The following is a 27384-nucleotide window of genomic DNA, read 5'->3' as shown; positions in this document are numbered from 1 at the left end:
CCTCAGGCCTTATGGGGTTAACAGGGAAAGAGCCCCCTAGGGAGGGGCTGGGGGGCTGGAACAGGAAAGGGGGCCCGGTGCTCACGAGAGGCTGGGCCGTGAACATCACGCCTGCCCATTTTTGGTCTCCTATGGGAGCCGAGCCAGGGGCTCTCAGGTGACCAGAAAGTCCAACAAAAACAGGGAACGAGACAAGGCTGGTGCGATCAGGAGACAGACTGCCAGGGCGTGGTTTCCCCACCCCTACTCTGACCTTCACAGAGTTGCAGGTTTAAAGAGAAAAGCAAATGTCAGAGGATTAATACTTTCATTTATGCCCGATAACAATTCAAAGCCTTGAGCTGATCTGCCTCAAAGGCAGTCCTTCAAGGCTGGGGTCTCTGGGGCAGAGGCCAGCCCCAGGGCTACAGGATAAGATATGTTTGGGAAAGTCAGGCCTCAAGGATGAGGCTGTCAGGGGGAAGAGAAACCACGCCCGAATCTCCTGAAGCCTCCCTTTCCTCTGGGAGGCTGGCAACTGGTGAGGGAATGAAGTCGCCTCCGGGGGTTCAGCTCTCAGGCCCAGCATTTCAACACTGGCTGCTGCCTTCTGAAGAGGAGGGAGAAGCTCAAGGAACAGAGATCCCCCCTGTGCAAGTCCCCAGGAGCAGCCGGGTAGGAGCTGACCCGCTGCCAGGCTGTGCGCTCACCCGAGCCCACAGTCACACCTGCCTCCCTCACCGTGGCCCCTCTGACCAGCTATGTACCACACTTAAATCCGACTCACATCAGACCATGCTGCTTCATCTCAGTATTCACTATGGGGGCTCAGTGACAGAGGAGATGCCTAAAGAGATTTGCTTTAAAAAAACAAACAAGAAGTTTACAATGCAGTTCTAGAAACTGCAGTGTCTGGGGTGAGGACCCGGAGGTCAGGACACCCACACGTCACCCTAGGCCATCTCTCCCCCATGACTTCTCTTCCCTGTTTGCCTATGTGTTTTGCTCATGGTCCATTTTGGCATTTATTTTAGGTCTAACCTTTAGGATTTATCCAGCGTGTCACAAGACCTCCCCAGGGGCCCGTCTTGCCCCGGGAAGTCTGTCGTTTCATCTGAAGACCTTCTGTTCACGGGCAGGTGATGCGCTCCAGTCACAAGCGGCAGGGCAGCCCCGGGACACAACGTGCAGAGACTCAGGGCAGACGGGGCCCGCGGAGGAGACAGGTTGGTAGCCAGGACCTGCTCGCTCGGTCCCACTTACCTGCGCAAGTTCCTGGCTCAATTCAGGGTGACTCTGGTCAAGGGTAAATGGTATTGCTTCCAGACTGTGGGAGAGGACAGTGTGTTTTACTGGCTTCCTCTCAGCCCCATTAGCAAGCAGACCAAAAGCAAAAATGAACCCAGACTTTAAAAAAAAAAAAAAAGCTGAGATGTGTGAGTATGAGTTAAGAGGAACTGTGTAGACTCTCTTCCGCGTGCGCCTTTCCTAAAACGTCGTGAATGAAACCTTCCTCCCTTGTTCAGTGACTCGCATAATACACTGAATACATTTCAAGTACCAACGATGGTGAAAGTAAGCAGGATGAGCACTTCTTAAAATGTGAACGATCTTCTCGGAAATCAGCTGCTCTCTTATCTCTAGAAGTACAAAAGGCAGTACTGTGGCTTACAGTCCTTCTCCAGTAATTCTTTACAAGTGCGATGTGATGTCCAACACGCATCTTCAATGTAGCCATGGACGCACCATACAAGCTGGGCAGAAGTAGAGATATGAAGCATCAACTCCTTTGCAGCGATAATTTCTGTCTCTCCTGGATCTTCCTTCTGGATCAGACAGACTGGAAAAGACATCCATCCTTGTTGAAGTGACAGCTCCCGGCAGGTGTGACCCACGGATGCTAGAATGAGCAACTTCTGATATGCAGCTCTGATGGTTCAGGAGCCCAAGAGGATACAGGCAGCAGCAGCGAGGCGTCGGCCCTGGACCAAGTCTCCCTGGGATGCTGGTTCCTTCTCCCATATAATGTGTACTCAGCGTCCTGGGCCCAGCTCTCCCCAAATCTCAGTCAGAGATAACATCTTAGCTCCAAAGTCGCATCACCATGAAAAACAAAACGCTGCAGTCTACTTGAGATCATTTTTGCTCTAATTAAAATTTTTATTGAAATCTCTCAAACGTTACCAAGAAATAGTTTTTGCAAAAGGGAGGGAAGGGAAAAAACAAACAACAACAACAAAAAACAGCTAACAAGCAAATTCAACATGGGAGCTCCCTCTGCTGGTCTGCAGTAGGTTGATATGTTACAAACACATTCCCAGAGACAAATCTAATTTGCTGGAGAAGTGGACAAAAGACAGGTGTGTTGGGCTTTGCCTCAGGAGAGAAACACTAGAAGAAAAAAAAAATCCAAGTCTCAAAACAGAGTACAACATCACTAAGAAAAGCAAAATCATCTCAAAGCTGATCTCCAAAGACATATAATAAGATTTCCAGAACAAAAACGGAATTAGCCACTAAGGGGACGCTCCATTCTGGTCTTCCCCTCTGCTCTACCTCCAGTTAGTAAAAATTCTCTTAGGGCTTTTGGGTGATGGTTAAGTTCTGAGTCCCTCGTCTCTGACTCCAAGTCTCTTCTTATAGGCTTCTCATCTACTTAGAAAAGAAAAAGATCCAAGGAGTTATTGGAGCAAGGCCTCTCCACAATTCCATCAAAGAATTAGTCTGGTGAGCCAGCACTGAGGGGTGGACAGAGCTGGGAATCGGGCGACCCGACTCTGGCCACGGCAGAGCCACGTGCAGACTTTGGATAACTCTCTGCATCTTCTCCGGTCTGTGTCCTCATTTGTAAAATGGGTCAGACCAGCTGATCTGTCAAGCCTCTCCCAGTTCATTCTACGATTCTCATATCGGACAAAGACATTTAAATGACCGTATCTGTTCATCAGTCTTTGCAACACAGTAACTCAAGCTTGTACTGGGAATGACCCCCAACAAGAAGCGGGGTTGAGCACAAGGATCTCACACTGGTATCAGATGAGAGTTCCACCAGCTCTAGGGCTGATGTAGCAATGCCAAGTGGATGCCCGGCTGGGAAAGCCTCAAGACCAAGGAACAGCTCATGGGGAACATGCCACCATGGGCGGTCCCCATCCCCGTTAAGTCAGAACAGGTGAGTCCATTGATCTTGGCACCGTCTCTCCTCATCCTTTCTCACAATGGCCTGGGCTTTCGGATCTCTCATTCCCGGTCCTGTTCGGCCAGTGTCAGGTCTTGCTCTTCCTGGGCAGTGGTGAAAAGGCTTTGTGGCTGATTAACCAAAGCCATGGGTATTTAGAAGACCATGCAAACTTGGCACCATGGTATTATTAACATGGCCTCAACAGTCAATGGATCTGTATCTAGGCAGTCCAGAAGAAGGGAGCTATTACATAGCTCCCAGGAAGAAGGGGGCTATTACATAGCCCAGATGGCGGGGGTGGGCCACCAACAGAGAGGACTTTTTGAGTTGCTCCACGGCCTCTATGAAATTATGCCTGAGGCCCCATGAACATTCTGATAACCCAGCAGAAGGCGTCTGCTGGTTCTCTTTCCCTTTTCCAGCTCTGGCTGCCTGCCATTGCAAGGGTGACCAAGCACTGACGTGGACAAAGGTGGAAAGGGCAGCAAGGGAAGGAAAAGCGAATAGCATGGACAATCCAGACTGGGGGTCAGTCTTGGAATAACCCTGTTATTCTGTTTTCTGTGCCAAGTGCTGCCACCACCACCACCTATGTGTTTCTTCACTACTTGGACTCTTTCCACCCGCCTCTCCCAACTCTGGAGGTCCAGGCACGGAGGCTTTTTCTTTGTAGGTTGCCTGCACGGTACCGGAGAGGCTGGGTTGTCCGTGCACAATCGAAGCATTGACAACTGAGCTGGAAGGGAACGGAAGGATGTCCATCTAACAAGACTCCTGAGCCCACGGCCTCCCTGTGAGAACCCTCACTGGGGCAGCTGGTAGGTGTCGTGCACAACACAGTTAAGTTCTGTACCACGTAAAAAAGTGTTAAGTCAGAAGGCTTTTCTGGCAAGCTGTTGATTTCACCCGGCCTGGTCAATAAACACTAAGCAAAACAACCCCCTCCCCTCCAAACCTGTGCAGGTGATATTTTAAAAACAGGATTTCTGCTTTTAGAGGAGTTCACGTGGAATAAGACACATGACAGCTATATTCTTCCTCTATTATTTGCTATTGATCATCACTCTGGATCCTAACATGGATTACTACTGCTTGCAAGAAAAGAAAAGCTAGGAGATACAATTTTTTTTTCCCCAAGGGAAGAGAAAGGGTTTGTAAGTAGACAGTAATCTTTGTGAAGAAACACTGGAGTTTGTTTATAAAACTCAGGCTATTCTTAACTGAGAAAGAAAGCCAGTCAGAAGACACACCTCGACCCTGACTTCTAATTACATTTAAAACACTATATTGTACCTCCTTTCCCACAGGGTCTCTTAAAAATAAATGGAAGTGTGAATCTGGTCTTTGACACATGTAGGATAGCACACGGCCTTCCTCCTAAAACTCCCGACATGCCCCCTTCATCACTCGAGCTCCCAGAACACACGAGAACTCCATACAGACAGACACACGACTCCAGGGCCACGCGCACGCCTCCCTCCGTGGTCCCTCCACACGACAAGGCACACACGTCTGTGCTCCCCCAGCTGTGCTCGAGCCGGCTGGGGGAGGTCTAACCCCGGCCCCCTCTCCCGTGTGTGTGACATGAGGTGAGATCATTAAGGAAGAGAGTGGTGTTGTCTGGGGGGGGCGGGGCAAACGTCAGGCAGTGGGTGATGTCATGGCTGTCAGACGGTCCTCAGAAGTCCCGGAGGAGTGGCGGCTGATCGAGAGGGGGACATTAATCTCTCGGAGGTGGATCTGTTAGCCGGAGCGGTGTTAGTTGTACGGTGTGCTCTGGGGAACCAGGTTGGAAAGGACGGGTGCTGGGGTGAGTGGAGTCGTGGCCGAGGGGCGTCAATTACCTGGGCATGCAGTGAAGCGGGGTAGGTGAAAGCAGGAGGAGGCAGCGCAGGCGCTAAGTCCGCTGGGTACAGAGGGTACGGGGCCCACACTTCAGGGCTACTGGGGTAAAGTGCAGGCACTGTGAGCTCATCTGCAAGACAAGAAGAAGGGCACAGTTAGTGGCCACCCCGCTGCCGGCTCCGTGTCACAAACACACCCGCGCGCCCGAGCCCCCGGCCGCGGCACAGGTCGCATCGCTCCCAGCCGCTGCATCACCTGTTGGCTCCGGTCTCCTGAACACCGATCACTGACTGGTACATACAGAATGGGGGGGGCGGAGCTCGAGGGCTGGGATGGACTGCGGGTGGTGGAAGGGAGGCTCAAGACGGGGGAGGGGGTCTATGTCTCCTTATGGCTGATTCATGATGTTGGACAGCAAAAAGCAACACTGTCAAGCCATTCTTCTCCAATTAAAAAAAATTTAAAATTCATAAGGAATTAAACATATTTCATACTTATTTAGTATATGTGCTGCCGAAGCGAGCACTATTTCATACTTATTTAAAAAGTATAAATTTATACCATATAATAAATTCATATATAATTATATAGTATTTATAAAAATCAGGAAGTAAAATAAAAGTTTTTAAAAAAGCAGTAAGCATCTGCTTCCGGCCTGGCCTGCTGAGATCTTAGCAGTGGACACTCTGATGTCTTTCCAACTGGAATACGGGGAACCCCCTGAACAGTGGGGGACTTCCTGGAGCCAACAGCAAACAGGGTCCTCCGAGGAAGAGAGAGATCCAGTAGCAATCTCCTGTGAAGACCCACTGTAGAGCCGCTGGGAGAACAGCAGCCGCCCGGCAGGACCAGAAGGACCCCAGAAGGACTGGAGGAGGACCCTGTTCATGGGCATACTGATGACTGGCAAATATTGTGATCATCCAGCGTTTTCTGTTTAGAAGCACAAGGGCAGATACTGCCCACAGGGCATTTAAAGTATTCTAAGTTTGGAGGATGGAAACACAAGGTCTGGGGTGTTCAGATTCAAGGGGCGCTGCACCAAGATCCAAATAAGGGCGTTCACGACTGCTGTTGACACAGATTCATTTTCTAGGGAAAACACGTGAGTTGTGATGCTGACCGGCTGGTCTCAATGCTCCTCGTTCAGCTCCGAGTCCATGCTGGCAGTTTTGCCAGATTGACGGGCAAGTGCTGGGGTCTCAGAATGGATCGGGAAGCGGCCCGTGGAAGCCACGACACACACGTGGGGGGTGGGCTGGGGTGTGTCTCAAGGCAAAAATACCCAGTCAATAGTTCGCATCTGGAAACCGTCAATCAGCATCTCAGTATGTGCTTTTATCACCTGTCAAATTCTGGTATCATGTAGGCCAGGGATGCTCCCTGGGACTGCCAAGGGAGTCAGGAAAGGTGACCCCTAAAGCCATTAGTGACTCTGCCATTCAGGACTTTCCAGAAGTCGACAGTGCATGGCATGTGACCCAAGGTCGAGAGAGTCATTTGCTTCCTTCTCACCATCCAAGCTGTCCCAAGTCTTCATTCCAGGTCTCCCCTATCTCCCCAAATTCTGACTCTGGGCAGATTTTCAGTGTGGGGAGGGGGTTAGAAAAAGAAGAGTACCATGCAGAGTGTGACATGGAGACCACCCTACAGAACAAGCAGAAGGCAGGTGAGCCCACAGGAGCGTCTCATCAGTGGACGGGTGTGTGCGGAGCTTCTGTCTCCAGCCAGCGTGGAAGAGGTTTGTTTTTTTTTTTTTAATCAACTCAGCTGTCATTGTGATAATAGTTTATCTCTCTCTTTTTTTAAATTATTTTTGATGTGGACCACTTTTAAAGTCTTTATTGACTCTATTACAATACTGCTTCTGTTCTATGTTTTGGTTTTCTGGCTGTGAGGCACATGGGAATCAGCTCCTGGACCAGGGATCGGACCTGCACCCTCTGCATCAGAAGGTGGCGTCTTAACCACTGGACCACCAGAGAAGTCCCAGGAAGAGCTTCTGAAAGGATGAGGGAGAGTCAAGAGCTGTTGATGATGCCACTTTAGGCGCCAGGCAGGGGATCCCAACAAGGTGGGGTGATGAGACTCTGGTTGCTTGGGCACCCCAACTTTCCCTCTCTCAACAAGGCTGTTAAAGCGACCTTCTCGTGGTGATGGGAACACAGTCTGCTGGAGCCTAAGCCAATTATTTGGATGGGAAAATATTAACATCATAATCCTTTTTAAAGTGATCAGGTCTCCACCACCTGCTTCCGCAGTTCTAGGGTGTGGAGGTGTGTGTGTAGTTTCTGGAAGGAAATTCCTTAGCGAGGGGTTAGCAGAGCCCCATGATTCCTGTGGTGATGAGACCATATGATTTCCATTAGAGCAACAACTCTTGTGAGAGCCCAGGCTCGTGGAAACCAACCGCTGCCAGAACCAATGCCTCAGATTTTAAACAAACAACCATTCTCAGGACTGGCAGGCTGTGACTGTGGCTGCTGTTGTTATTTCAGCTACCAGGTTATTTTAAGACATTCTGAGTCTTTTTTTAAAAAGTCAAGAGAGTCTCAAGACTCAGCACAGTCATCTTTCGGCCCATGCTTGCCTGGCCCCATGGTGACAGCAGAGAACGATAATCACCACCCAGGGGCTCTGCTCAGTCTGCTGCCTGATGGCTAAAAGTGAGGAAGCCTTGCAGGGTGCTCTGGGGCTCCCTTCAGAAAGTTTCCAGAAAGTATGTCTTTTAAGGTATCTGATCCTAAAGACACAGGGTCTGGATTTGGATCTCAGCCTGATGGAATTTGTGGTTGTCAGATCTTTCCGTATCTTGTCCTATAGCTTTATTTCACACTGACCAGTCACGGATGGATATTTGCACAAAACCTAGCCCACGGATTCCCTGGTGGCTCAGTGGTAAAGAATCTGCCTGGCAGTGCTGCAGACATTGTAGAGACAATGCAGAGTTCAATCCCTGGTCCAGGAAGATCGAACATGGTGTTGAGCAACTAAGCCCAGGCACCACAACTACTGAGCCTGTTCTCTAGAACCCGGGAGAAACTACAGAAGCCAGAGCACCCTACAGCCCGTGCTCTACAACGAGAGTAACCCCTGCTTGCTGGAACTAAAGAAAAGCCCACAAAGCATGGCGGACCCAGTGCAACCAATACATAAATACTAAAAAGCCTAGCCCAGCAGAATGGGGGAACTGCTTCCAAGTCCTCTAAGCCAGGGGTCCCCAACCTCCAGGATCTAATGCAGTAATAGTAGAAATAAAGTGCATGATGCTTTAATGTGCTTGAAACATCCCCACACCACCCCTTCCACTCCAGTCCGTGGGAAAATTACCTTCTACAAAAGCAGTCCCTGGTACCAACACTGGGGACCGCTGTCCCATATCCCAACTGCAGAGTGACAGCATAAGTCAGGTAGTGAAAACGCCCAAATATTAGTCTATCAGTCGTGTCCAACTCTTTTGTGACCCCACGGACTGACCACCAGTCTCCTCTGTCCATGGGATTTCCAAGGCAAGAATATTGAAGTAGGTAGCCATTCCCTTCTCCAGGGGATCTTCCCAACTCAGGGATCAAATAGGGGGTCTCCTGCATTGCAGGCAGATGCTTTACCATCTGAGCTACTAGCGAAGCCCCAGTGAAGCAGATCCTAAGATAAGAGACCAGGGAGAACACACACTGGGTAAATCCCTTGCTCCAGCTCGTCAGCTCTCCCTTCTCTTCTTAAAATGGAATCTGGAGTTACAGTAACTGTTAAGAAGCGCGTGAAAGGTTGGTCAGGAGAAAGATGAACTCAGGGTATCAGCGGAGATGCTCTGTGTGACGACTGCTGAGACAGGAGGGCAATGAAGTGATGACTAACAGCACATCCTTCGGGCAGGAGCCAGGTCTTACTCTGCACCCCTGGCCTGGCTCTGAGCCCAGCATTTAGCATGCAGTCATGCTTGGTGTACTGAACAGCACCTGACAGAAAATCCCAAAACTTCTTTAAAGAGATACCACTGTTTTCTTTGTTAAAGGAACTGAGGGAATAGCCAGAGGAACCAGATCTAAAATTTCTCAGCCCTGGCAATATCTGTCATAGGCACCCAAAATATTGAGCCAAGGGAGGCTCAAATCAGAGCAAGTGTTTTGGAGCAGGCGTTTTTAAAGTTAAAAATAAAAGCAATGGAACCTTTCTTCAAACATGTTTCCCAGAAACTCTTTTTTAATAGAAGTGGAGCAGTCTGGGCTGACTCTGCTGGTCCTGGCTGGAGGAACCCAACTCCTGTGACAGATCCTGGAGAACACTGGGGTTCTGGAGGTTACTGTTTGAAAATCGCTCCTCCAGTTGTTCTCATCCAGGGGCCAGTTTTTAAAGCAAGCTCTGCTTCCAAATCTCTGAAGTCTGAATTCATTCCTATAGTTCCTGGAAACCCCTCGTGGAGCAGGCGGATGCACAAAGGGTTGTCAAAGTAGGATGGGGACAAACCAAGGAACAGTGAAGCAGCTGGGAGGGAAGCAAGCAGGCCTCCCGGCCTGACTTCAGGGGCCAAGGTACCAAGGTACGCCAAGGCCAAGGATTAATGACTCCCTGGGGGCTTAGACGATCAAGAATCTGCCTCCAACATGGGAGACCTGGGTTCAACCTCTGGGTTGAGAAGACCCCCTGGAGAGGGAATGGTAACCCACTTCCGTGCCTAGAAAACCCCATGGACAGAGGAGCCTGGCAGGCTACAGTCCATGAGGTTGCAAAGAGTCGGACACGACTGAGCGACTAACACTTAATGGCCTCATGAGTGAGGTGCTGAGAAATCCGACCCAAGCCATACAGCAGGTAAAGTAACAGGAAGAAAGGTCAACAACCCAGGTAGAGTTATCCACGCCCTTCCCCGTGTTCCCAAGGCGGAGCTGCCAGTGCCACAACAGCCCCCACAGAGCGCTGTGTTGGGGGCCAGTGCTTCTCAAAATGTGCTCCCCAAACCAGCAGCTAGCAGCACGGGAGAAAGGCAAGTTCTCTGCTCCACCCCAGACCCACTTAATCGGGAATTCTGCCCTCCAGGTGATTCTGGTACACACTTCACTCTGAGAACCACTAACGACAATAGCTACCTGAGTAAAGTCTGGGCTATTTTGCTTTCAAAGTGCTGTGACATAGTACCCGTGGAATAAATGAATGAGACACTCTAGGAAAGAAGATGCAAATGAAAGCAATCATCCTGGACTTGTTCTGTGAAGAGAAACTGAAGGGTCAGAGTAGACCCAGCCTGGCATCCCTTGCTTGGCTCAGCTGTTGTTTAGGCGCTCAGTCGTGCCCATCTCTTTGCGACCCCATGGACTGATGGACTGTAGCCCTGTAGGCTCCTCTGTCCATGGGATTTCACAGGCAAGAACACTGGAATGGGTTACCATTTTCTCCTGCAGGGGATCTTCTTGACCGAGGGATCAAACCCACGTCTCCTACATTGGCAGGTGGATTCTTTACCACTGAGCCACTAAGGCTCAGAGCCACCCATGAGTGAGAGAGCCACACAGGCACAGTGGAGGTGGCCTGGGGCAGGATCACACCTGGAAAGGAGGAGTCCACAAGAACACCTCCACTTCACTGAGAGGCTGAAACTCCCTGAAAACGCACATGCTCTCCTTTGATGCAAGAAGGCAGTAAGCTGAAGGAGCTTTTTTGCATCTGTATGCTTTTTTTGTTGTTGTTGTTGCTAATGTGGTTTGAGAAAATTGTAATAGGTAAAGAGATGGGTTTTCCATAGAACAAGCCCTTCACCTGACCACCCCCTGGAAGGAGCAGAGCTCAGGTGGGCTTCACCTTTCTTAGTCTCGGCCCATCCGGTGCCACCTTAGTAGGAAAGCAAGGCTAAAGCAAGAGAACCTCTGATGGCCTGAGCCCATGGGGATGGATGGCCTGGGAGTCAGCGAGGCTGAGTGAGCCAGGGCCCAGGGAGCATTAAGAGATCAGGAGGCCAGGGCTTTTGTCTGGGCCTAAGTCAACCCTCCTGGGAGGCTGGCTCAACACCTTCCCATTGCCCCAGACCTGGTCACACCCTTTCTCCTTTTGTACTACTGACGATACACACAGTTGTTGGGGCAGTATCCATCTGAACTGACCTTTTTCTTAGCGTAAGAATATGCAACCAGAACAGTTAAATTGAATTCTAACAAACGAGGACTAGATTCCCCAATTCCACCCTCCAATCTCTTTGAAATGAAATAACTGCAAAGTCTCTGATGAAGGTTTAAACCCAAAGAGCTCCTGAAGATCACCCAGTCTGCCTTTTCTTCTGGATGAGGAAACAAGGAGGCAGACAGCGGAAGTTTCCCGTCTAAGGTCACGCTGAAACTTAGGTGAAGATGAAGGACTCTTAGAAACGACGGAGATCAAGAGGGACAAGGAGGATCTTTAAAGGACATAACCTTAGTACAGTTGAGAACACAAGGCCCAAGAACTTTAAGTCATCATTTACTTTGTTTCTTGGATATTTCTATTTGGAAATATTCCACAGCAGTATCACGCTCAATATTTATAAAAGGAAACATACTCCCTCCAATGGCCTGTCCTCCTCGGTCCCAGATTTCAGTAAAAGATGCTTCGATGTCCAAGCCAGGATGACTTGGAAGTCACCCTACCCTCATCCAATCTTTCATCAAGGTCCTACTGAATCTATCCCATCACATCACTTAAATCCTAACCACCGTCACTGGATTACTGAAAAGGATTCCTGAATCCGAGAACTTTAAAATATACGATTCAGTACTGTCACTCTCCAGCTTAAAACCTTTCTATGATTTCCCTTTGATGTCTAGATAGTTTGTGAATCCCGCAGCCCCTCCAGCCCTTACTCTCACCTGGTTTTCCCTCCTGGTCTGGGATCAGTGAGTTATTTACCTGGCTTGACCATACACGGTTCCCTTCCCACTTCTAGGTCTAGTACATACACATCCCTTCTGTCAGGCGAGCACCTTCCTTTCACCTGGTGTAACTCTTATTCATTCTTTAAAGGATTCCCCTCAGACGTCACTTCCTAGAGGGTAGAAGGCAGGTGACAATGACCATCTCTGGGGCCATTAGAATCCTCTGTGTTCTTTAAAAAAAAAAACTATTAAAAAATATTTTTTTATTTATTGAGGTTGTGGAGCATCTTATTAGTTGCAGCATGCAGGAACTTCAGTTGAGCCATGTGAGATCTAGGTCATGACCGAAGAACGAACCTGGGTACCCTGCATTGGGAGCACAGAGTCTCAGTCACTGGACCACCAGCAAAGTCCTCTCTCTCTGTGTTTTGCTACATTCTGCACTCCCAGTGTCACAGACACCCTTTGCTTACCCTGGTACCTAGACCAGTACATCAGAAGGTATTAAGAAGTCAACTCTTTGCTGTGTATTTGATAAAATGAATGGAGGAAAAAAGAGAAAATGCTCTTCAGGAGGAAATGATCAAATTGTAGATTAATTCAACTCTGTGTGGGAGAGAGAGGATGAAGGTGAGAGCATGCAAATCCTACTTTTTATTTTATTTTTTGGCTATATTGCACAGCATGTGGGATCTTAGTTCCCCAACCAGGGATTGAACCCGTGTCCCCTGCAGTAGAAGCACAGAGTCTTAACCACTGGACTGCCAGGAAGCCCTCAAATGCTACTTTTTAAGTAAGATTACACTTTAACTCTATATTAATAACACCTATTTTCATACATTTTATACACAGCTGAGAACGTGCACATCATTATTCTGAATCCTTATTAAAAACTCTGGAGAGAGACTTCTTCAGAAAAGTGGAAAAGACCCTACTCCAGTGGCTAAGACTCTGTGCTCCCAGTGCAGGGGGCTTGGGTTCCATCCCTGGTCAGAGAACTTGATCCCACATGTCACAACTAAGACCTCGCACAGCCAAATAAATAAATATTTAAAAAAAAAATCCTGGAGAAAAGGGCAGGAATGGATGTCGTATTTTAACGATGAGAAAAACTTAAGTGTCTGAGCTGGGATTAGAACCCAGGTCCCATGTCTTGGGCTCCCCTGGTGGCTCAGATGGTAACAAATCTGCCTGCAATGTGGGAGACTTGGGTCCAATCCCTGGGGAGGGAAGATCCCCTGGAGAAGAGAATGGCTACCCAGTCCAGTACCGTGGCCTGGAGAAGTCCATGGACAGAGGAGCCCGGTGGGCTATGGTCTATGGGGTCACAAAGAGTCAGACACGACTGAGCGACTAACACTTTCACTTATTTTCACCCACGTCTCACGGTTCGGGCTCCCTGGAGCACGAGTGGTCTTCATCTCTAGCATTCAGCATACTCAATATACTAGAACAAACTCCACGAGGGCCTGCCTGATAGATGAAGAATTCAGCCAGAAAAAACAGCAGCCATGTCACAGAAGGCCCAAGTATGACGAAAAATTCCAAACAAGAAAAATAAATCCAGGGCTCTGTTAAGCAAGCAACTCCTCCTCACATACCTCTGCAAGTAGTTGATCCAAGTTTGTTAAGCAAACCCTTCAAAAACCAGCCTTACGAGGCCCACTCTTTTGAGGACTATCCCATTAGGACATGCTCTTCTGATGTAAGGGCTAAGAACACAGTCCACTCCCAGTTTCTGTGGCCAGGGACAGTGCACACAGGCTGCAGGGGTTGAAGGGTGTCCCCACTAAAATTCCTATCTGCCTGCAACCTCAGAATGTAACCTTTTGGAAAACAGGACTTTTTGGAGATGTAATTATTTAAGGATCTCGAGATGAAATCACCCTAGATTTGGTGGTGGTGGTGGGCTTAAATCCAAAGACTGATGTCCTTATAAGAAGAGCAGAGGACACAGAGAAGCAGGTGATGTGAAGACGGGGACAGAGGTTGGAATGATGCAGCCACAAGCCAAGGAACGACCAGAAGCTATGACACGCACGGGATGGTCTCTCTGAGTTTCCAGAAGAAGCCAACCCTGTGGACGCCTTGACTTCAGACTTCCCTCCTCCTAAACGGTGAGAATATATCTCAGTTGTTTTCAGCCACCCATCTGGTGAGAATCTGTTGTCATGGCCCAAGAAAACCTTTGGTTCCCACAAAAGGTCACATACTTCATCAGCTCCCCAAGAAGGTAAGTGTAGGGGGACAATCAAAAGATTCGGTGAAAAGTTCAAATGAATGTGATACCAGTCGTGAATGGAGTTTGTCCATTCGGCATAGGGAGCCAGCTGTGTTCAGAGCTGGAGACCCCAGGAAAAAAATCAATTAGTGCTCAGCACACCCTCTACTCTACCTGCTCTTTTTCTGAAATTAATATTTATTTTGCTGCCCTGGGTTCTCAGTTGTACCACTCGGGCTTAGTTGCTCTGAGGCATGCAGGAATCTAAGTTCCCAGGCCAGGGATCAAACCCACATCCCCTGCACTGGAAGGCAGATGCTTAACCATGGGACCACCACCTGCTCTTTAATCCAGTCCTTGGCCATTTTCTTTGCTTCAATTATTAACTCAATTTAGGATAATTCCTAAGTCTTCAGTGGAAAAAGTTACAAAAAGTGGGAAAAAAGTGGAAGCAGTGATAGATTTTATTTTTTTAGGCTTTAAAATCACTGCCGAAGGTGACTGCAGCCATAAAATTAAAAGATACTTGCTCCTTGGAAGGAAAACTATGACAAACCTAGACAGTGTATTAAAAAGCAAAGACATTACTTTGCTGGCAAAAGGTCCATATAGTCAAAGCTATGGTTTTACCCAGTAGCTGTGTACTGGGTAAATTTGAGATTTGGACCATAAAGAAGGCGGAGTGCCCGAGAATCGATACTTTCATATTGTGGTGTTGGAGATGTTGAGAGCCCCTTGACTACAAGATCAAACCAAGGAATCCTTTAAGAAATCAACCTGGAATGTTCATAGGAAGGACTGATGCTGAAGCATCAATACTTAGGCCATTTTTGTTAAGCGCTAACTCACTGGAAAAGACCCTGATGCTGGGAAAGACTGAGGGCAAAAGGAGGAGGAAGCGACAGGATGAGATGGCTAGATACCGTCACCGACTCAATGGACATGAACTTGAGCAAACTCCAGGAGATACAGGAGGACAGAGGAGCCTGGCAGGCTGCAGTCCATGGGGTTGCAAAAGAGTCAGACACAACTCAGTGACTGAACAACAACATCATCAATCTACAGCTAAGATTTCCACTTCAGTGCAGACGTCCTAAACACATTCAAGTCAACTCATCCAAAAATGCACTCACTATCGCTCATAAACCAATGCCTCTTTATACCTCCCCACACTCCATTATCCCATCCATGCAGGTACAAGCCGCCTCCATTTCCCATATCCAACGACTAGAGTTTTAACACACTAAAGATGATGTCGGAGACTAACGATAATAAGAGTAGCAAGAAAGTAACTAATGTTTATGCAGCATGTCTTACAGGACACCCGCCATGCTCACACCGCTGGTGGGAGGCTCCAACTCCAGCCCCTGTGCGTCATCAGGAAGCACAGGTCCTCACAGGTTCCATTCCTCGTCCGCTGGCTCACAGCAAGCGACAGAACCAGGGTGTGCGTCAGTCATCTCCAGACCTTCCACTTCTCTGCCTCTTCACACAGGTGGCATTTCCTCCGTGCCTTTCTCATAACTATCTTTCCCTTTACAGCCTTATTTCTACCACCCAAATGAGGTTCCCAGCTGGACTCTTAACAGCCTCCTCTTGACTTTTAAACTGGTTTCCTAATGACTTCCACGGTCTTTCCACTCACATTCTTCTCTCCTAATACATATTCCTAAAGCAACCCTTTAAACCTGCAGGCTAACCCAGACCAAAAAAGGTATGCCAAGGAAATTCCAAAAGCAAGCTGGTCTTCACTCAACTGGGGCACCTCCCCTCCAGGTTAATGATTTTTGGGCCGGGCCATGAGCAGTCACTGCTCCCAGGGTCCCGTTCTTTCCTTACTGGGCAGATGTTCCATGTCAAAATATCTTCCAGTCTAGGACGAGGATGAGACGGTTGGATGGCATCACCGACTCAATGGACATGAGTTTGAGCAAGCTCCTGGAGTTGGTGATGGACAGGGAAGCCTGGCATGCTGCAGTCCATGGGGCTGCAAGGAGTTGGACACGACTGAGCAACTGAACTAAACTGACCCTTGATCTGAGTGAGGAAGGAAACTCAGAGAACAAGCTGCAGGAAAACTGTTTCTCTGGTGACTTGATTAAAGTCATCACTGTTACTGCCTCTTGCTCATCAGAATGGCACGTTTTCATACCTCTTCCTTCCTGAGACCTGGAACTGCAGGGTGGAGGATCACCCAGAACTTCCCCAGCAACTTCCCACCCAGACATCACAACCGAAATTTTACATTTCTCTGTGAGAGCCGGTCAACAAGGAATTAACTGCAATCAAATCTAGATGTTTAACAGGAGCTCTATTTACAGAGAGCACTGATGGTTTTATGTTTGTTTGTTTGTTTTTTTAAATATATTTGGCTGCACTGGGTCTTATTTGCAGCTTTCCAGAACTTAGTTGAGGCATGAGGTATCTTAGTTCCCTGACCAGGGACTGAACCCAGGCCCCTTGCAGTGGGAGCATGGCCTCTTAGCCACTGGATCACAATGGAAATCCCAAGCGTTGGTTTTCTATCATATAAACAACATAAAGGGCTTCCCTGGTGGCTCAGATGGTGCGGAATCGGCCTGCCAATGCAGGAGACCCAGATTCAATCACTGGGTCAGGAAGATCCCCTGGAGGAGGAAATGGCAACCCACTCCAGACTTCTTGCCTGGAGAATCCCATGGACAGAGGAGCCTGGTGGGCTACAGCCCATAGGGTCGCAAAGAGTTGGACACAACTGAGCAACTAACACACACACACATACAACATAAAAACATCCCCCCAGATCTACTCTGCTAGAGACCCAGGTAAGCTTCATGAAGATAGAATACTCTCATGGATTCACTACTAGATATTCCCTACTAGCAATTATACTATTAATAGCTGTATTTACTAATGTGCCATTTTCACAGTGTCTGGAGCAAAGTAAGCACCCGATAAATATTCCTTGAGTGGATATACCCTTCCTTTTACACAGCACACCCCCTCCCTCCTCTATATTCATCCAGAACTGTTCTGTCAGGTAAAATGTTTCTTCTGCCTCTCTTGATGCCCAAACAGACTTCTCCATCTGTGGTAGGTCATTTAATTATAAAGGGATCTCCGAACTGTCCAGAAGAGTGTGTGTGTGTGGCTGTCCATGGGACCAGCCACATAGCAAATGGTCGTAATAAGGGTATTTATACAGTACATACTTGGTGCAAAATATTTTCCAGACTTTAACCTATTTATTTGCCAAAACATCCTTATGAGGTACTGCGATTATTACTCCATGTCACAAAAGCAGGATCTAACTAAGGGTTTAGAGGGATGAAGTGACAGGCACAAGGCCATGCAGCGGGGAGGAACGGGGCCATGCTCTGAATACACGCAGTAGTACGGCTTCAGAGCGCATGCTTTGAGCCACTGTTAAAATGGTGTTCCCCCCGCCCCCCAAAGCCAAACATCTTCCCCACAAGCCATAAAGTTTCCCTTTACAAGTTAGAAAAGACAGGTCACCACCTTCAAAAACAAAGAACAAACAAAACGCTACTTCAGGGTAGCTGAATAAATATCACAAGAGGTCATTTTGGCAACATGACAGTTCTGGTCTGCTTCTCTGGCCACTGATGATGTGTAATGAACACTTAATTTTTAAAATTTATAATAAAAAGAAAAGCATGGTCATAAGGTAAAATTTTAAAAAAATATTTCTTTGATGCAGACCATTTCTCAAGTGTTTATTGAACTTGTTACAATACTGCTTCTGTTCTGTGTCTGGGCTCCTTGGCCGGAGGCGGAACCCACCACAACCCCTGCATCGAAAAGCGAGGCCTTAACCACTGGACACCAGAGAAGTCCCTAGTCATAAGGTAATTTCGACATGAGTTTTACAAAACTAGTTAGAAGATATACAATATGTATAAAAGCACTAAGTAAGGGAGAGAGAAGGCATGAGAAATTAATTATAGGTGTGGATCACAGAGATAGTAGATGAGAGATGGTAACAATGAGTGCATTACTGAGAATACTGGCCGGAGTAGAAAGAAAGCAGAAGACATTTCTTGCTCTGTTTAAAAAGTATTTAAGGAAAAAATAACCACTTTGTGCTTCAGTAAAACTTCCACTTGCCACTGACCTTCCTGGGGCATAGATGTATTGATATCATTTGCTGAGGGAAGAAAAGTGGGGAAGGGAGAGATGTTTAGAAGAACATACAGGCATAGGTGTCTTTTAATGAAACTGCTGTTTGGATACATCGCTACTTAGTTATTGGAGAAGGAAATGGCAAACCACTCCAGTGTTCTTCCCTGGAGAATTCCATGGACAGAGGAGCCTGGCGGGCTATTGCAGGCTACTGTCCATGGGGTCGCAGAGAGTCGGACACAACTGAGCAACTAACACTACACTATTTAGTTAATACAAAGAGATAATCTACAAAACTGTTTCATTAAATGACAAGCTCCCTGAGCCCAGAGCCTGCATCTCTTTTGCTCACCACAGTATCCCCAGTGCCTAGTATAGTACATTTATCTAACACAAGTTCTTTTTTTTTTCTTCCTTTTTGGTTTGGCCACACCACAGGCATGTGGGATCTTTCATTCGCTGACTAGGGATCAAACCTCCGCCCCCTGCATTGAAGTGCAGAGTCTTAACCACTGCACGGCCAGGGAAGTTCCACTCATCATTTTTGGATAAATGCTCTGTTAGGCATAAATCTTTGCACATCATGATTTTCTCTGAGATAAATTCTAAGACCGAAAATGACTATGTCTAAGGTGATGAGAATTTTTAAGGGCCTTGATACATCTTTCTGTGTTGAAATGTTTCAAAAGATATTCTCAACAGAAACAGAAATATTTGTACCAGCTTTTAGTATGACAATATTGGGGATTATTATTGAAAACAAAACTAAACAAACAAGGACAATTTTAGAAGCAAAAAATCTCTATATTACTAAGTTAACAAAGCTGAACTCACTCATTGCCAGATTCTTATTTGGAGCAGGTGCTGCCTAGGAAAGTCTTCATTAACGCATGCTGCTCTCTTACAAGAAATCCAGGAAGGACCAAATAATCTTCACGGCAGCTCCCAGAACAGCATATGTACCCTGACTATTGTGCCTATCACCGGCATTGAAAACTATCTCTTTCTGTATTTTTCTCCTTCCCCAAGTTGTAATCTCCTACTCCCATCACTTCTGTCTGGCACACAAAAGATGTTCAATCAAAGTTTATTAAGTCTAGGGAATTCCCAAATGGCCCAGAGGCTAGGACTCCTCTCGCTTTCACTGCTGAGGGTGCCAGTTCAATTCTGGGACGCGGAACTCAGATCCACCAAGTCATAAGGCATGGCCAAATACAGTTTACAAGAGAATGTGCATAGTTTTGAGGGACATTTTGTACAACATTAAAACAAAGTCTATTAAATTTAATTGATATTACCAAGTGCCTGCAACTTATCACACTGTCAAGAACACGTAAAATTAGGAAATGATCAACCCAAACGATGTATGATGTGGCACATTCCCTTGACTTTTAAGAAAATATCAGTCTAAATCTGCACAGGCCCTGGTCCTGGAAGTAAAGGCAGCGATTTTAATAATCTGTCATAGCTGTCCATTTTTAAGAGCTTGAAGATGACTCTAGGAGCTAATGAAGCAGAACCTCAAAATCCACCTTAGGCAGTGATCCCCAGCCCTTTCTGACGGGACTACTTTTGTGGAAGGCAATTTTTCCATGGACGGGGGGTGGGAGGGGTGGGGTGAGGATGGTTTCGGAATGATTCAAGTGCATTATATTTATTGTGCACTTTATTTCTATGATTATTTCACAGGCTCCACCTCAGTGCATTAAGTCATTAGATCCCAGAGGTTGGGGACCCTGCCGCAGAGTACAAACAATACAAATCCCCACGCAGGCAGGAGCACGCTAGCCTCTGGGCCATGTGAGGCATTTCTGAATGAAGCCCCTGCTCTCATCCCTTCCCACCTCCTGCTCTATGAGCTCAGGAACTCTATCCCTCTCGGTTCTCCATCTATGTCCACTGCGGACCCCGGGCTCCGTGCCCTTGACTTATCCACAGGGAAGGGCAAGAATATTCACAAGTCATTGGCAGAGTGTTACATCTTGAGTACACAGACGACAGGCGGGTGGGCCAGCCTGGTAAAACCCATGTCATCCCTGCTCCCTTCTTTTCCGGTTCTCTCATGTCAGATCAAATGTGGTCTGTAGTTTACTATTCTGAAAATAATTCTGATTTCAATATGCACGGCTATGTCAAAAGGTTCCAAGCATACTTTGTAAAACTCAAGGGAATTTACCCATCTTTTGGAAATAAGGAAAAAATAGGCACTCACTTATGCTAATATTGTTGTATCTCAAGGGGCCTTTCCAATCACTGAAAGGTACAGCCTCTACACCAAAAGGCGTTGGTCCTACATAAGACCCACTGAAGTAAAATGTCATCATCTCTAGAGACAGATGGATAGTTCAGAGTTTCTCGGGTGATACTATAATTTGGACTCCTAGAAATTCAAATTTTAAAATTGAAGACACAGCAAAAAAGAAAAAAACAAAAACACCCAAATATTAAAAATAGAAGCAATATTTTAAGAAATTCAATGAAGACTTTAACAATGGTCCGTATTAAAAAAAAAAAAAACCTTCTATAAAAAATAAATAAAATTGAGCACATTACTTAACCTAGAGGCAGCTGTGTCATTTATCACCTTCCTGATTGTGGCAGCTTGGGCACTTTACTACAACCACCGCCATCACCACCTCACCCCCGCCCTCCAGACTCTCAAAGCCCAGGGGGTACAACAGCCGCATCGCATGCATGGTGAATGCCAAAACAGCCCCTACACGAGCATGCTTTCCCAAGCTCTCCTTGCCATGGTCCCTGAATGGCACTTGGAAAATGAGGAGGAACATTTGAAATAACGAGACCATTTATTCCTCATGGCACTGTGCTGATTGTCATTTGGTAATATTAAAAAGCAAACCAAGGGACTTCCCTGGTGGTCCAGTGGTTAAGACCACCTTCCAATGCAGGGGGCTGCAGGTTCAATCCCTGGTCAGGGAGCGACGATCCCACATTCCTTGAGGCCAAAAACCGAAACATAAAACAGAAGTAATACTGTACCAGATTCACTACAGACTTTAACAATGGGCCACATTAAAAAATGAACTAAATGAAATATCACCATCACTGTCTTTACTTAACATCAGATTATCTCAGCACCGGCACTGATGGGTATGGCAAAGGCTGCTTAAACATTTCTCTGTGCCAAGGTGTTTTAACATTTCTCTCAGGAGGTTAGAAATCAATTACTTAGATAGGAAGTCTCATACCTCCCATTTCTGTGAACTCTGAAAAAGTTACAGGAAGATAGCCATCAGAACACTTCCTGTCCACAGGTAACGTAGTTGAGAACATGTAGAACTCGATTTCCTCGATGCATTCAGTTTTATCATCTAGTGACCTCAGAGGAAAACTAATACAAACTCCCACTTCCAGAAACATCTGTTGCAAAAGCTGCTCTCCTTGGTCCCCTGAACTCTCAGAAGAGACACAGATCTCACTTTACCACTGAAGGGTGCGCTTCCATCTGCGCACTCTAGGGTGGCGCTGAATAAACTGTTTTCTAAGAGGGTTGAACCTTGAGCCACAAGCTGGATCAAATAATCGGTGGCCTTCAGCTAACAACAGCAACAGCAGCTAGGACTCCTCTCGCTTTCACTGCTGAGGGTGCCAGTTCAATTCCTGGACACGGAACTAAGATCCAGCAAGTCATAAGGCATGGCTGAACGTTTACAAGAGAATGTGCATAGTTTTGACGGAAACAATACCAGCTCAGGGTACTGGGCCAGCATGAGTCAATACAGCCCAAGGGATGCAAAAATGTCAATTTAGTCAGGACACAGGTGGGCTTCCCTGGTGGCTCAGAGGTCAAAGCATCTGACTGCAATGTGGGAGACCTGAGTTCGATCCCTGGGTTGGGAAGACTCCCTGGAGAAGGAAATGGCAACCCACTCCAGAATTCTTGCCTGGAGAATCCCATGGACAGAGGAGCCTGGTAGGCAACAGTCCACGGGGTCGCAAAGAGTCAGACACGACTGAGCAACTTCGCTTTCAGGGGGCACTTGTGGTAAAGGACTGCCAATGCAGGAGATACGAGAGATGAGGGTTCCACCCCTGGGTTGGGAAGATCCCTTGGAGAAGGTAACGGCAACCCACTCCAGTATTCTCGCCAGGATAATCCCATGGATAGAGGAGCCTCGAAAATACAGTCCACGGAGTCACCAAGAGTCAGACACGACTCAGTACGCACACTGCCACTTTTTCTCATGTTTGATATCATCTCTGTCAATGGCTTCAACACATATTTGCTAAGTACCTACTGTGGACCAGATGCCAGGTGAACGCCATCATTTAAAACTTCTCCAGCCCAAATTCGGGACAGTAATGATGAGCCACGAAGGAACCTTATTATCTACACAACTGAAATGTGTGCTGTGCTTAGTCACTCAGTCATGTCCGACTCTTTGCGACCTCATGGACTGTAGCCCGTGAGGCTCCTCTGTCCATGGGATTGGGATTCTCCAGGCAAGAATACCAGAGTAGGTTGCCATGCCCTCCTCCAGGGGAACTTCCCAACCCAGGGATCGAACCCAGGTCTCCTGCATGGCAGGCAGATTCTTTACCAGCTGAGCCACCAGGGAAGGTAATTCCTACTTAATTGAATGTATCTTGGTGATCTTGGGGTGGGGAAGAATGTACTTGAAAAACAACTATTTGGAAATGGAACTTATTAATTTCAAGATGGCAGGCTATTAGGAGGATGTGATCTGTCATCTGGAAAGTGTTGGAACAGCTATAAACTCTCCAGGGAGTCCGCAAATGGTCACCAAAAAGGACTAGACAAGGGAAGAATAAATGACCTTCTTGGATCAGTAGTGCACATAATTCCAAAAATACAGTAAAAAGCTCCCATGGCACAAAGGAGCTCAACTCATTGCTCTGGGATGACCTAGAGGGATGGGATGAGAGGGAGGTGGGAGAGAGGCTCAAGAGGGAGGGGATATATATATACATATAACTGATTCACTTCAGTTATACATACAGCAGTTATATTGTACAGCAGAAATTAACACTGTAATGCAATTATACTCCAACTAAAAAAAAAAAAAAAGTTTCACCTAAAAGTCAAACCGGTGTTTCTCTTCTATGTTTTAGCTGTAAATGTTGCTAGCTGTGCCAACTTGGACAATTTATCTAATTTCTCTGAGCCTCAGTTTCCTCAGATAAAAATACAGACTATGATATAGTTTCAGCATAAAAAGGAACTGAAAATTTGGGGCGCAGACAGTAAATGTACCGTAGCATGCGGTGGTAGCTAACAACTTAATCCTATGACATTAACACAGGAAAGGAGGTGAGTCTGGGAGTGTCAATGATGTCTAAGCTATAGGAAATCTATGCTAATGACAAGAAATTCCCTTGGGTCATCAAATTGTCTGGGGCTGTACCTTCCTGGAGGAGACAGCAAGGAGTGGTGCTTTGGAATGTGTGCTCTAAGCAACTTTTCATGTTTCTTCCTCATTCTTGTTGCTGTTGTTGTTAACGTTTCAGCTGTACCATGCGGCATGTGGGATCCTGGTTTCCCGACCAGGGGTTGAACTCGTGTCCCCTGCAGGGCCGGGTTAACTGCTGGCATGCCAGGGAAGTCCTTTGTGTTTCATATTTACTGTTCAACTCTTTTACTGAAGTGAAAGTCGCTCAGTTGTGTCCAACTCTTTGTGATCCCATGGACTACACAGTCCATGGAATTCTCCAGGCCAGAAGACTGGAGTGGGTAGCCTTTCCATGGACAAAGGAGCCTGGTGGCTACAGTCCATGGGGTCACAAAGAGTTGGACACGACTGAGCGACGAATACTTTTTTCCTTTCTCTCTTTTTACTAGGAATAAGTTGATGATCACTGGAAGACACAGCTTTGTTAACTATATGACATTTACTCTTTTATTTTTTAAAACAACAGTGCTCTTTTTTAATAGCACAAGGCTTCCTTTCAAAGAAGTCTCACTGCCCTTTAGCTTCTCTAAGAGAGTCCGATCCGCTCAAAGTTCCACTTAACCTCATAAACATAACTGGCCAAGTACCTCTGGAAACTGTTCTAACCTCCCGGGTCACCCAATTCCACCAGCTACGACAGGACTAAGTCACAACCGCAGCTCCAAAGTTGATGCACCTCAGTCCCTAACTGGTCAAACTATATTTTCCCTTTTTTCTCCATCTCTTTGCCTCATAAAAATCAGAAAGATTTAAGCACCAAGTGTAAGAACGACCATAAGAAAAAGCCTACGTCTTAACTGTGCAGGAGGTGAAGAGCCACAGTGTTGACTTTGCAGTAAGATAAACAGTAAAAACTTGCCAAGCACTACTTCTACAATCCCCCCTCCCCACCCGCCTCATTCCTGAAGACTGCACTCATTCTTGGGATGTGACTGAGGAAGAGTTCATCTGAGAGAACAGGGCATCCTAACCTGGTTAGAAGCCCTGAAATACCGAAAGACAACCGGAGGGCTCAACCCAACTGAGCTTCTTCATTTGAAGGGAAAAGTATGTCTACTGCATGAGGATCTCAGGTCTGGGATGATGAGATTACCTTCAAACTCTAAAACGTCACCTGTTTGTTGTTCAGTTGCTAAGTCATGTCTGACTCTTTGCAACCCATGGAGTGCTGCACACCAGGCTCCTCTGTCCTTTACTATCTCCCAGAGTTCGCTATCATTCATGTCCATTGAGCTTCCCTTGTGGCTCAGACAGTAAAGCGTCTGCCTACAATGTGGGAGACCGGGGTTTGATCCCTGGGTCGGGAAGTTCCCCTGGAGAAGGAGATGGCAACCCACTCCAGTATCCTTGCCTGGAGAATCCCATGGATGGAGGAGCCTGGTAGGCTACAGTCCATGGGGTCGCAGAGTCGGACATGACTGAACAACTTCACTTCACTTCATGTCCATTGAGCCAGTGATGCTATATAACCATCTCATTTCCTCTGTGGTCCCCTTCTCCTTTGTCTTCAATCTTTCCCAGGGTCCTAAAAGACCCTTCAAGCAGGGTGTTTTCCAATGAGTCCTCTCATTGCATCAGATGGCCAAAATTTTGGAGCTTCAGCATCTGTCCTTCCAGTGAAAATTCAGGGTTGATATCCTTTAGCATTGACTGCCTTTGATTTCCATGCAGTCCAAGGGACTCTCAAGAGTCTTCTCTAGCGCCAGGTTTGAAAGATCGATTCTTCTGCGCTCAGCCTTCTTTATGGTCCAACTCTTACGTCTGTACATGTCTACTGAAAAAACCATAGCTTTGACTATACGGACCTGTTTCAGCAATTTGATGTCTCTGCTTTTTAATATGCTGTCTAGGTTGGTTATAGCTTTCCTTTCAAGGAGCAAGACTCTTTTAATTTCAAGGCTGTAGTCACAGTCTACAGTGACTTTGGTTGGCTGTTAGTGTTGGTCTTTTCCAGATTTACACTAATACATAAAACTAGAGAAACCTGCATGAGAGAGTCAGGAGAAAGGCTGGCTGGCTGGCTGGCTCTGACATGACTTCTGAGCCCGGGTAGGTGATCCATGCAGGAACCAAGGAGTTTGTGGGACTTCTCCACCTCCTTAGAGTCAGATACCAGAACACCTTGACAGTAGAAAGGATTTGTCCAAACCACTCTTGTGCCAGGGAGATTTCTCACAAATCTAGAACTGGGAGCTGGTTAACCAAGGTTTTGGTTTTTTAAATTGAGAGGGAGGACCTTATTGTTCAAATCTGGAGTGTGGCTAAATAATTTTAAAATGGCATATTATTATAGCCATTGAAAAGGATGATATGAGAAATCTGTATGTATAAATATGGAAAAACGTTGACAAAACACTAAAAAAGAAAACAGGTTACAGAACAACATGAGGTCGCAAAAGAGTTGGACATCATTTAGGGACTAAAAACAACCACAACTGGAGAAGTTAGTAACTTCTTTAAGGCCAAACTTCCTTATCTGAAAATTATTAAAGAGAAAAAGGGGAAAAGGAGGAGGAAGGGAATGCCTCTTCTCGTGAGCTGTCATGAGAATTAAATAAGGTAATGTAAAAGATTTAGAAAAATCCTTGTGGATATAACACATATTCAATGATATTATTGGGATTACTTCTGGATAGTGGATTTTACATTTTCCTAATTTTACACCTGTTAAATCTTATGTCAGTAAAAATATACAGAAGAAAAATACCTAAACCTCAGCAAACGAGCCACTTAAACAATTGCTAAAAAAAAGGGGGGGGGTGATATATGTATAATTTACTTTGCTGTATGCCTGAAACTAACACAACATGGTAGATCAACTATACTCCAATAAAAATTTAAAAACACACACACACAACTACTAGATATTATGTGTCTCAAAATACCCTTGAAGGGCAGGTATAACTGCTTCCCCGTTAGACACTGAGAAACCTCAGGGTGAGAGAAGCTGGGAAACTGGTCCTAATTCCCACAATGGACATGCGACATGCCTGGATTTCAGAACTCAGACCTCCTGACTCTCGAAAATACTTCTAAAAAAGTCAGTGCGATGCGGAGTTAGATGTAACCAGATGTGATGCCCAAGTAGACAGAAGCTTCCACCCTGGGGTGGCCCACAGTTTAGGCTGTAATGTATACATGCCAGTTAAAACTTGGGCTCTGCACAACAGCCAAAAGGTGGCAACAACTCAAGTGTCTACCAACTGATGAATGGCGAAACAAAATGTGCTCAGTCGTGTCCGACTCTTTGCGACCCCACAGCCTTGACTAGATGGACCTTTGTTGGCAAAGTAATGTCTCTGCTTTTGAATATGCTATCTAGGTTGGTCATAACTTTCCTTCCAAGGAGTAAGCGTCTTTTAATTTCATGGCTGCAGTCACCATCTGCAGTGATTTTGGAGCCCAGAAAAATAAAGTCTGACACTGTTTCCACTGTTTCCCCATCTATTTCCCATGAAGTGATGGGACCACTTCACGATCTTCGTTTTCTGAATGTTGAGCTTTAAGCCAACTTTTTCACTCTCATCTTTCACTTTCATGAAGACGCTTTTTAGTTCCTCTTCACTTTCTGCCACAAGGGTGGTGTCATCTGCATATCTGAGGTTATTGATATTTCTCAAGCTATGGTTTTTCCAGGAGTCATGTACGGATGTGAGAGTTGGACCACGAAGAATTGATGCCTAAGAATTGATACTTTCAAACTGTGGTGCTGGAGAAGACTCTTGAGAGTCCCCTAGATGGCACGGAGATCAAAACCCAGTCAAT

General features: G+C 46.5%; 1 protein-coding gene across 5 annotated transcripts in view; it reads right to left on the bottom strand.

Annotated features, from left to right (window-relative positions):
- RBPMS (RNA binding protein, mRNA processing factor) overlaps positions 1–27384 on the bottom strand; it is a 202277-nt gene that overhangs the window by 22049 nt on the left and 152844 nt on the right. For 3 of the 5 annotated variants that reach the window (XR_009734056.1, XR_009734057.1, XM_061404396.1), the window contains exon 6: positions 5005–5135. The exons of 1 other annotated variant lie outside the window; for it this stretch is intronic. Coding sequence is in view for 2 of the 4 variants with exons in the window: in XM_061404396.1 (XP_061260380.1) it covers positions 5005–5135 (131 nt within the window). In the remaining 2 variants the exon portion in view is untranslated. Of the gene's footprint in view, positions 1–2109; positions 2371–5004; positions 5136–27384 lie in introns of those variants that run through there. One more of the 5 variants, XM_061404395.1, reaches the window with a different exon arrangement.

The sequence above is a fragment of the Bos javanicus genome, chromosome 27 (assembly GCF_032452875.1).
Source record: "Bos javanicus breed banteng chromosome 27, ARS-OSU_banteng_1.0, whole genome shotgun sequence".
In the NCBI taxonomy this organism is placed as follows: Eukaryota; Metazoa; Chordata; class Mammalia; order Artiodactyla; family Bovidae; genus Bos; species Bos javanicus.
Note: the sequence above shows the minus strand (reverse complement) of the source record. Positions and strands in the feature narration are given on the sequence as shown.